Raw genomic sequence first — 11,113 nt, forward strand, 5'->3', positions numbered from 1 at the left:
CAAGTGATCAAATGGAAATAGTTGACAAATATTTTTTGTGAAATTCGTTTGTGTTTGCATGAAGAATTTACTACAGATTAGATTCAAATCAATCGTCTGGTGATTGACTTCCAAGAACCAGCTTGAGAAGCATTGATATATGTGATATTAGGATTGTGGAGGATTTAATTTGAACTCACATCTAAATATCTTCTTGTCCGCTTAGAAGTGTAGCCTGGTTCATTTTGAGAACCAATGACGTCCATCTCTAACTGTTCAACTTCCTCTAAAATCGACTGTAACATTTCCGAGGTGTACCCGAACGCACCAAAAGGGATGCACGTCAACGCGTCTATTGACTCATTTACATGAGTGTCCTTCACATCAAAGACTCCGCCTTCAGCCTACTGAGGCGCAACAGGCGAGAGTAGGGACAGTGTTTGTCTCCATCCGTCCCTGCCGGAGGACACGGGACACTTTGAGCTTTACTCTTCATTTTAACTCCACTCTGAGACATTCCGAGGCAGACATGACGTTCAGGAGGCTGAAGAAGGTGAACTCCAGCGGGCCGGACAGCGGAGCAACAAGTCCAGAAAACGACATTTACTTTCCCTCGTCCCAGTCGGACTCCTGCAGGACAGCGGCGCTCCCGACGAACACCTCGGAGGTTTACAACTATAAGACTTTGGCTTATTCCGGAGGAACGCTGCCCAGAAACATAAAAAAGGTTGGAATTCCGTTTGCCATACGCACAGTGTCATCAATTAACAAGCTAAACCAATCAATAATGTATTTGAGTCCAAACGGGGCAGCTAAGTGGGTTACTGACCCATTCATGAGGCTGAGTCTGGAGTTTTCAATGTTTTCTGGCAAATTCGATCGAATTACATTTGAAAGTCCACTCAAATTCTAAGGGAATAATCAGAATTTTAAAGTTTCTGGTGTTTCATACTCTTTATCTGAAGTTTTTTGTCGAATTTAAACTTTATTTAACATTATAAGCATCAAATCATCTCTTAGTTGGGACCCGAACAATGTTTACATTCATTATTACATTATAGAAAAGATCACAATTAAATATCTTGCGACTTTTTATTTGATTTAGATTTTTTGACCTATTTCTAGAAATGAAGAGTATGTTTTGTATCATAGTAGCTCAGTCACTTATCTTCTTAAGCAGCAAATGGGCTCAAATGATGATGATTACAAGCTCTTCACACTAACATCACCCTGCCTGGGCTCATTTGTCTGTGACCTGGCCAACAGTAGCCCAAACAGGGCAAGTGTGGACCACCCACACACACAAGTGCAGTCTGATTTAAGATGTGTCACACACACACACACACACACACACACACACACACACACACACACACGCACACACCAGGGCCCATATAACTTGTATTACCCTCTTTTGATGGACTAATGTGACCCCATTGCTCAGCTGTGTTGCATTACTTTGGCTTTTGAATGTTGAATGGCTCCCTAGTTCACTCGGCACATTCTCCTTGTTATTGTTCCTATATCTTAGTCTTCTTGGAGGAAGACCAGGGAGGAAAAAAGCAGGAATCTCTTTTGGAAACTGACATCCCAGCAGTGATATGTAACACTAACACGCTTATCCATAAAGCTCCATGCTGCATGTGTGTACAGGCTGCTGTACAGGGCCACAACAGTGCATTGTGCCCAGGGATGGGGGGGGGGGGGGTCCTGCTTCAGCCTCCCCCGTTGGTCTCTGTGGGTAATTGGGAATAAATGCACTCATTGAGAAAGACCCCGGGACAATTCTGTAAGTGTTGCAACATAAAGAAAGCAACATTTTTACTAGCAGAGAGCGACCGCGGCACAAAGCAGCCATTCATAGCCGCAACATTCGGAATTATGGAGTTGGAACAGAGGTGGATTGATTGTAAAGTGACTTAGTGTTGCCTTCTGGAGAGAGATACTGTCCTTATTTACACAGTCAGGTAAGACGGGGTCCTGACCCTCTGTAGACCTGAGGTTCTCCCCTCAATACAGTTATTGTGGAGACCAGGCGTCAACCGCTGGGCCTCATTACCTCGCACAAACACATCCGAATGATTGACCGCCTCAGATGTGCCTGTTGGTGTATTGTTAACAGCTGATTTGCAGTGGAGTGTTTTTCTGACGCAGTGCTGCCTGAAGAGGTAAACAAAGAGCAGTCAGACACGCATTTCTGGTTCCAGCACTCGTGTTTCCATACCGGCATTACGCCTGTGTAGCCTTGAAAAAAATACACAAACACTACGTGCGGTACACGTGTGTGTGTGCGACTGAAATACTCGACGGACTGGTAGATTAGCAAACGTACAGTAGGTGTGTCTAGGAAATGTTGTGGAGAACCCCCCTCCCCTCCCACACGAGTGTCTTATACACACACACACCTCACGTTGTTTCGTTTTCTCTCTCTCTCTTCTCTCCTCAGGGCAGCGGGCTACAGAAATGGAAACCACTCACACAGTCACCAGAACCACAAAGGTACGATCTCCACCCCCCCTCCCACATCTGCCACGTCTAAGCATCCATTCAACATTTACACCGGGGATGAGTGAACTTCCTCTCAACCTTCATACTAAAACCAACAGTTTCACGATGATGCTCTCACCCCCTCTCCCACAGTCAGAGTGTCACTGATCGGCCTCTCGGGTTTTCTTAAAGTCAGATGTGAACCTTCGTGACGTCAGACGATACTGTGTCTTGTATTATCCGAGGTCTTCATGAATTTTCATGGACTTTCCAACAGACCCTCGTCCGTTCGCCCCTTTGTGTCCAGCGTCGTCTTTACATCGCGACAGAGGGCCGTTTGTCCGCTCGCCACAGATTCTCTCTCTTGTTTCGCGATTCCCCTATAAAGGCTCACACGGAGGAGAGGATTCCTGCATTTTATAGTTTACTCCTCCTCCTCCTGTCGTGTCCTCGTTTATCATGGATGTCATTTGAAGTCCCTCTGTCAATTTCGCTTAATGAATGACTCAAACCGTCGTCAGCGTCATTAGGCGTCCTGACTCATTCCAGACCTTCACACGGTAAATTCCCCAAGATGATAACCAAAACGATTTCTGAACTGGAGGAGATTTGAGAAAAGCATCCAAACTCACACAGAATGTCCTGAACTACAGTTAAAGTTACACTATATAACTTTGTTGTCGTTGTTTTAACAGGAAGGTGGTGGTCCTGGAGAAAAAAGACGAGGAGACGTTTGGTTTTGAGATCCAGGTGAGTGGATTATCTGAGTCTGAGTGTGTGTTTAACACGACTTCACTGATCGCTCACGTCTCTTGTCAACAGAGATCAAACTTAAGTGACGGACGCGTGTTCATCTCATCCTGTAAATCTCTTAATCCCCCCCGTTTGCCGGCTCCGCTCGGCTGAAAGGTCATTCATCAGTCAAATAACTTAACGTGAGTCTGGTGGCGCGGGTGAAGAGAGGACGCTCCTCTGCTGTGTGTGTGTGTGTGTGTGTGTGTGTGTGTGTGTGTGTGTGTGTGTGTGTGTGTGTGTGTGTGTGTGTGTGTGTGTGTGTGTGTGTGTGTGTGTGTGTGTGTGTGTGTGTGTGTGTGTGTGTGTGTGTGTGTGTGTGTGTGTGTGTGTGTGTGTGTGTGTGTGTGTGTGTGTGTATTTAAAGCCCTGTGGTTCACTCACATGCCGTCTATCTAATACCTACTTTACTCTCGGCGGCGCTCGGCACATTTGACCTCAGGATTTCTCCCGTGTTTCACACATGCCGCCGCTCCCAAGGGCGCTGCCTCACAATGTCGCTGTGTTCCTCTCGGTTTCGGGGCCAACGCTGTTTTCTAAATAGATGTGTGGAATGAAAAAGGGAGATCTGGCCTGTTTGGATCTCCTCGTTACGGTCCAGTAATCCTGGGGAAAGTTAGTTTGCTGTTTTGATTGTGCTCCATTAAATAGAATTAGGAATGCTTCATCGGTCAGTTAAAGAGAAAATAATCATACGGGTGGTTCCTGGAAGTGGGATTCTGTATTTAGGAAGAGATATATTGTTCTATTTCTGCTTTGGATGGGTGTTCCTCCCTTCCTGCACGCTGAGGCCTAGAGGAAGTGAGGTCACCAGAGCCGCCCGGTCGACTGTCAGCACAGAGAAGAACGCACGCTCCGGTTTTCCTGCCTGAATGCCTTTAGTGTTACTGTGGTGTTGATGTCCCTGCGGAGGGAATGCCGGGATCCAGCATGTAAATGAGATATTTGCGTTTGGGGACTATTTGCATGATAATATCCGGATCCTAAGGACGCTCGTATGAAGCCAGCGGCAAAAGCAATGGGCCACGTCTGAGTGGCTGTTTATACTCAGCCAAGGTTCATACGTTCATGGAAGTCCTGGAAAAGTCAGAGAATTCCAAAAATGGTGTATTCCAAGCCTGGAAAAGCCATGGAAAAACATTATTCAGTATATCAAGTCAACTGTTAACAACTTGTGTGAATGTGAGTCAAGAGAAGGGCCTGTTTTTTATTCCCGTGTGTCGCCGTAGTAACGCCATCCCAGGTCGTCTGCCAGGCGCTGCATGCAAAGGTGCCGGCGGTTACAAAATGTAGGGAGGAAACGGTGCTGTGTGGAAATGGCAGGCAAATGTGTTCTTAGTCAAATGTGAGAGTGAACATCCTTATTATTCTGATTGAACATACATGTTCACTACCACAGAACAGATGTGTGTGTGTCGTGTCATGTTATAGTCGTAGCTTAAAGTCCTGGGAATTCATTGGTGATGTGGAAGGCTGGATGGCTTGTTTGCTGTCCCAGAACCTCGAGCAGCGCTGAGTCGCTCGTCCTATCGTCACGTGTCAAAGGTCGAGTCAAACCGCTTCCACTGTGCGTCTGTCTGACTGACAGATGGGCCGCAAGAGGAAGTTTATCTGCAGCATGCAGCACTTTGACTGTCTCTGCCGAGGTTATCGTGACCAGAAAAAAAGGAAGGACTCTGTGAATAGATGTGGAACTAAAGACATACGGTTACCAAGGCAACGTAATATCAGACCTTTTCAAAAGTACACGGCTGTTCTGAGGCTTTGAATGAAAAATCAAGTGTTACTCAGAAAAAGTCCTATGTGTTTCTAACGGTAACCCAGCTGATCTATCTCCACTTCCTCAGCTTGTTCGATCTCTTATCAGCGTCTGCATTGAGTGACATTTTCCAAACCCGCTGACATCATCATCGCGGCGGCGGCGTTGCGTAACACCGGTCTAAATGCACAAACTGATCCTATCGTGTCTCCTGTGTCTCTTTTTTCCAGACGTACGGTTTGCACCACCAGGACCAAAACTCTGTGGAGATGTGTACGTTTGTGTGTAAGGTGCACGAGGAAAGCCCCGCCCACCTCGCAGGGCTCAAAGTCGGTAAGTGACAAAATTGTGCGTACCTCTAACAGCTTGAAATAATGTGAGAGAACACTGGAAATAGACATGAGGGGAAGTAAAGTCAGCATGTCAGTGGGTTGGGATGCGGTATCGTCTTGTTGTTTCTTTTTGTTGCCAGCCACCAGACTCTTCCTCCCTCTGTCAACAAATGTGCTCACGAGTTTCAGTCTGCTGTTTAGAGAAGCACAAATATGAGTGTGTGTGTGCCCACGCGTTTTTTGCTAGTCAACAAAACATCCAGGGGGGAGGAGCCAGGTTTTCTGCCAACGTGCCACACCGGAATCGCTCCCGTCTCCGATTTCAGTTTCAGCTATATATTCAGTCAACCAACAAACCCATTATCCTCCCGCGCGTTTGACCCGTAGACACGTGCAATTATGTTTTCTCAAGAAGCATCCAAACTGGTTTTTGCCGCAGCGTGTGTGTGTGTGTGTGTGTGTGTGTGTGTGTGTGTGTGTGTGTGTGTGTGTGTGTGTGTGTGTGTGTGTGTGTGTGTGTGTGTGTGTGTGTGTGTGTGTGTGTGTGTGTGTGTGTGTGTGTGTGTGTGTGTGTGTGTGTGTGTCAGATCCCTCCTCATGCGTCGTCTCCGGTTTCAAACCCGTGACGGTTCAGTCGCCTCGAGCTCGTCTGCGTGTCAAAGACGGAAGGTGATCAGGCAGCCAAGGCCGAGCCTCCTCCTCATCCTCCATCCGACCTGTCACTTCAGTTTCACTTCCTACATTCCGCTCATGCCTGGCGCATTGTTCCCCTGTTCGGATGACTTCATCGTCGCGAGAAAGAGTTTTAGGCGCTGCGTTTTTTGAAAAGGAGGCTCACAAAGGCCGGCACACAAGAGGTCACAGCACGTCTGATACTGATCCATACATCACCAAACACACACGGCGTGGACGTATGGACAGGATCTGAAGTGAGGCTCGTCATATAAATGGTATATATGGAAGGTACTAAGTTGATTGGCGTCATTCCGACACCTTTAGACGAGATGAAGGCGGTCCAGTGTTGCCACGACTGCATGAGGCCTCCAGCATTTGTCCAGCATATGACTTTGAAAATCAGACCGCTTGGAATCAAACCCTGCCTCGCTTCGCCAAAACGTTAATTAAAGCCACCGGGGGATGAACGGCGTCCTGAAGGCTGCTGGTTAACACGCGTGTGTGCTCTGTGTGTGTGCTCACAGGGGACACCATCGCCAGCGTGAACGAGGCCACCGTGGACGGATTCCGCCACAAGGACATCGTCCAGCTCATCAGGGCCTGCGGCAACACGCTCAGGTAGGCAGAGTGACACACACACACACACACACATGCAGCAGCTGGGCCTCGTTTAAAGTTCGCCTGCTCCCAATCAACAACCCAAACTTTGTTCTTCCTGCTATTTTTAGTGAGAAAGATATTCAGATGTCTGCGGCTTGTAAATCCTGAGATAAAACTACTACGCAAAGTTTTAAAAGCTGGTTTATTAATTGAACACACACTGAATATACAGTCGCAGTGTCAAGCGGAGTGCCGAGTGTGTTTAATCTCTAGCCACACTTCCTCCTCACACACATTCTCCGCTTGTTAAAAGATTAAAAGCTCGCCGCCGCAGCAGAGAGGTGAACCTCATCAGAACACGCCAGCAGGCTCTGCTTTATACACTCCTATCACCAAATTAGCTTTACTACCCGTCCAAGTATTAAAGCGGGACTTTAATTCCGTGTCAGAGTGAAAACGAGTGGTGTGAGTCGCTCTCTCCCGCTCGTGTGTCGTTCAAAGGATTTGCAGCACTTAAGTGTCTGAGGGGAAATTGTATATGTTCCCATATCCCCCCCCCCCCCCCCCCCCCCACTTATAAAGGGTTAACCCCAGAGCCTCATGAAAGGAAGCTTTCATGTGAGGTTCCTGTTAGATTTCTTTATTGTAGTTTTCTGCCCTTTTTGTTGTTTTTCTTTACTGCTTCCCCTTCACGTTTATTTACCCCGCCTGTGTTCGTCCGTCGTCAGGCTGGAGACGGTTTACAGCGACTCCATCAGGAAAGCCGAGCTGGAAGCGCGACTGCAGTATCTAAAGGTAAGTGTCTCTGTTTGAGCGTGTGTGTGTGTGTGTGTGTGTGTGGGAGAGTGTGTGTGTCCAGCAGGCAGAAAACAGAGCTCTCCCACTGTGTTACAAGCTGGATATAGACGCACCCCCCTCCCCTCCCTCCCCTCTCTCCACCTGTCACCTCAACTGCAGCACCTGTTGAATGAGCAACGGCTGCAGTTTCTCCAGCATGCTCGCTGACCACTGTGTGTGTGTGTGTGTGTGTGTGTGTGTGCACGGGCAGCATTCCCACACATGGCTGTTAAAAATCAGCCTGCGAAGTGGCTCAAGTGAGCGAGCTTCCCCAAAGATTACAGCAGCTGTCCCGCTCTAATCCAGGAGAGGCCGGTGTGTGTGTGTGTGTGTGTGTGTGTGTGTGTGTGTGTGTGTGTGTGTGTGTGTGTGTGTGTGTGAGAGCTGCCTGTCACACAGCAGCGCAGCCAGATGAAGGGCAGCTGATAAATGAACATATGGGAACTCGGTCGCTCGCCGTTTTCCTCCTTTTCCCAGCCACATTGAGTTTATTTGTTCAGTCCAATATCACAAACAACGTCTCACACAGCCTCCACGTGTTTGTGTCTGGTGTGGGAACAAATACGGAAAGATACAAACAAAAATAACCAGTTTCAGAGCGTTTGGTTTGCATGTGAGTTTGCACTTGCGATGACGTCATTAGTAGATTTTCTCTGAGGTGACACGTGGTTTGACTCAAACATTTATACGATCTCTCTCTTCTTTTCCAGCAAACCATGCACGAAAAGTGGGATGAGTATCGTTCCCTGATGATGCAGGAGCAGAGGCTCGTTCACGGTGAGTCACGTACATCAATATCAGGTCAGATATGGCAAAACAGCCACAGACAGGAAGACGAGACTGACAGGTTCATTTAGCAACGTAGCCAGACTCCCAAACCTGCAGGCTTGAGTTCAGGTCAAAGGGTTGCAGACAGTTGAGGGATCAAAGCCCTGGAGTTATGGGTTCACGCTCACTCTGCTCCTTCCGTCCTGCAGGTATTGTGATGAGTGACGCCGCCTTGTACGAGTCGCTGGAGTCGGCAGGCGTCTACGGCAGCCTCGGAACTCCCAGCCCGGCCGCCCAGCGAGCCCTCCGCTGCACGGGCAGCACCAGCAGCAGCGCCAGCGTCCTGAGCACGGCCACGGAGGAGGACCCCCTCTACCAGACCTGCGTGTACCAGGGGGGCCGCGGCGTGGGCGTGGAGGCGGACGGCGGCAAGGAGAAGAAGAAAGAGCAGCAGAGGCCGACGCGGCTCCGGCCGGCCAGCGAGCTCTTCACGGCGGCAAAGACTCAGCTCACACGCAGCGCCAGCACGCGCAGCTACCTGAGAGGCTCCTCGTCCCCGTCGTCGGCCCCCGGGGACAAACAGGGGGGCTTCAACTCGCTGCAGAGGAAGCCCAAACAGAAAAGCTTCCGCCGCCGCATCCTCAAGTTCATCCCGGGCCTGAACCGACCGCTGGAGGAGGAGGAGAGCAAACTGTGAGGCTTCAATCCGTCCTGAGACCCCCAAAGACTGTAATCGCCAAAGAGTCAAGAGTGCTGCAGCCCCCAAAGAGACACGAGACCGAGACCGAAGTCCTCCCCGTGTGTTTACACGGCGGAACCAACGAACATACGAGCCTGCAGTATTTCACACCTGTACAGAACTGTGTCACGTTTTCTCTTTGTTTGTTTTTTTAAGTTATTTATTTATTTTAACATTTCTGATCCATGTAGACGATGAAGGACGTTTTAGTTTTTACTGCATGCACCGACGTTTATTTGAATAGAACGACGAGGGGGGGGGGAAGAAAAGATGGTGATCATGGAGGAGGAGTTCTGTAAGGAAGAAGGTTTGAGAATGATTGACTTGAGATGATTCCCATGGATCACAGGTTCATTCTGCTTCAGCCGCAGCTCATAAGAAATAAAAAAGAATCTTCATTTTCAGATGATAAGCTCGTTTTTTTCCGCATAAGATTACAAGAAAGACTAGTTTGTTGCATCAACCACAACAGTTTGCGGGAACTTCAGCTGGCAAACTTCAATTATTATTCAAAACCCGAGTGCAGACACAAAGCGTTCCCTCCTCCCGTCTCACCCTCACACATATTCCCATCCCATCCCAACTCGTCCTTTGTAAAAACACGCAGTCATGATCGGTGGTTGCCTTTTGATGGTGGAGGCATCGCGGAATGAAGCCTGCTGTATCGGGGCCTGACACACTTTATTGTTGGGAGAATGCTGAGGAATGTGCGGAGAGAAAGGCATGACCCAAAAATTCCAAACACAACCGCTTTCTTTCAGCTCCTGCGGACGAATGCTGATACCTCCTCTTCTTCCACGCTCCCATATTCCCATGGCAGCTCCGGTTGTCCGAGGGGTCACTCTCTCTCCCTCTCTCTCTCTCTCTCTCTCTGTGTGTGTGTGTGTTGGGGCGGGGGTTGGTCGCTCCGCAGTCTTTTCATTCCTCCTCCCAGCTGACCCCGTGAGGTCACTCCGGTCACTCTCTCTCGCCGCTCTTCTCTGCGCCGCTTGATCCCTTTTGTCCTCTGCCAGTCATTCACAGCCGCGTCAGGCGTGTTGACGATGGCGAGCGATGGTATGCGGCCATGTGTTAGAGGAGCCGGGGAGCCTTTCACACCCCTGATTGTTGAGGGGGGGGGTCGGGTTGGCTTGGACGCTGACATAAGGGATTACAATGCAGGTTTGCTGCGGCTTGAAACGTGGGTTTAGTCTGAATGCATAATGAGGGATAATTAGGAGAGACGTGGGTTAAAACAATGGCTGAATGGGCCGTTTAATGGACGGACTGGAGAAGGAGCTCGCAGTTGGTGCTCGGCAATTAACACAGCTGGAGTTTAGGACCTGGAGGGGGAGGGAGGGGGGCAACTGTGTGGATGTCGCCCTACTGTTACAACGGCACTGTTGATCCAAAGCCTAAGTGGTGAATTTGTTGTGTCTGTCTGTACCAATAAGTTGGACGGGGTTACAGGTCAAGATCCCTCTGAGCTTTTCCACAATTTGCAGCAGAACTTGAACGCTTATCTGCTCCTCTGCTCCTCTGCTCCTCTGCCCGCCATCATCCGTGTTCATCTCTACGTGTAATTTACTCCAGGTTTTTCCAGAACGAATGCAAATATGTCTCGTGGTGTTGAAAGGTTTTGCGGCCGCCGGTTTGGCCTCGTCACAGCGACGCCGTCAGGGATGACTAATGAGCTTTTTTTGGAGAGGAGGAAGTGGAAAAAACTGAAGGACGCGGTTGAGCCAGCGGCGGTGCGACGGCTTCAGCTGAGCCGCTGTTTCTTAAGTGCGGTCGGTGAAACGTGTAGCCGAAAAAAGGGGTTTTTAGAAATGGCAGGTGGCATTTTAGAGACGTTTGTTGTGTCTGATCCAGGGGTGTGTGTGTGTGTGTGTGTGTGTGTGTGTGTGTGTGTGTGTGTGTGGGCGCGCAGGATGTGGGCCAAATGTGCCGAGAAGAGAACAGAGGACAACTGAGTGCAAACTTTCAAAAGATAGTGCCTATATGGGTTCCTGTCTGTGTGTGTGTGTGTGTGTTCCTGTGTGTGTGTGTGTTACAGAGGGAAACCACGTGACTTATTTATTACACTTTCAAATGAGAGAGAGCGGCGTGATGCAAAGGAGCAGACCTGATATGAATGAATATGAGCGTCTAAGATATGTGAGATAG

The 11,113-nt window shown here is 49.0% G+C and overlaps 1 protein-coding gene and 1 long non-coding RNA gene across 2 annotated transcripts; one reads left to right on the top strand and one right to left on the bottom strand.

The window, feature by feature from the left end:
- The first annotated feature begins 340 nt into the window (after positions 1-340).
- tamalin (trafficking regulator and scaffold protein tamalin) lies at positions 341-9,228 on the top strand. The gene is made up of 8 exons (XM_076167134.1): positions 341-706; positions 2,426-2,478; positions 3,162-3,216; positions 5,248-5,350; positions 6,549-6,642; positions 7,353-7,419; positions 8,172-8,238; positions 8,439-9,228. The coding sequence occupies exons 1-8, from the start codon at positions 509-511 to the stop codon at positions 8,924-8,926; spliced, it is 1,125 nt and encodes a 374-aa protein (XP_076023249.1). The 5' UTR covers positions 341-508; the 3' UTR covers positions 8,927-9,228.
- Positions 6,760-7,343, bottom strand: LOC143013491 (uncharacterized). Its single transcript, XR_012965144.1, has 2 exons — positions 6,972-7,343; positions 6,760-6,926 (listed from the first exon to the last, which is right to left on the bottom strand). It is a non-coding gene; the product is annotated as an uncharacterized LOC143013491 (long non-coding RNA).
- Positions 9,229-11,113: the final 1,885 nt, after the last annotated feature.

The sequence above is a fragment of the Genypterus blacodes genome, unplaced genomic scaffold, assembly GCF_046128005.1.
Source record: "Genypterus blacodes isolate CSIRO-AG114 ecotype Tasmania unplaced genomic scaffold, CSIRO-AGI_Gbla_v1 ptg000156l_1, whole genome shotgun sequence".
NCBI classification, from domain to species: Eukaryota; Metazoa; Chordata; class Actinopteri; order Ophidiiformes; family Ophidiidae; genus Genypterus; species Genypterus blacodes.

Bases quoted from the DNA above. Each gene is read 5' to 3' on its own strand.
- tamalin (XM_076167134.1), top strand. From the start codon at position 509: ATGACGTTCAGGAGGCTGAAGAAGGTGAACTCCAGCGGGCCGGACAGC. The intron at 5,351-6,548 runs GTAAGTGACAAA...GTGTGCTCACAG, and splicing joins CCTCGCAGGGCTCAAAGTCG to GGGACACCATCGCCAGCGTG. The intron at 8,239-8,438 runs GTGAGTCACGTA...TCCGTCCTGCAG, and splicing joins GGAGCAGAGGCTCGTTCACG to GTATTGTGATGAGTGACGCC.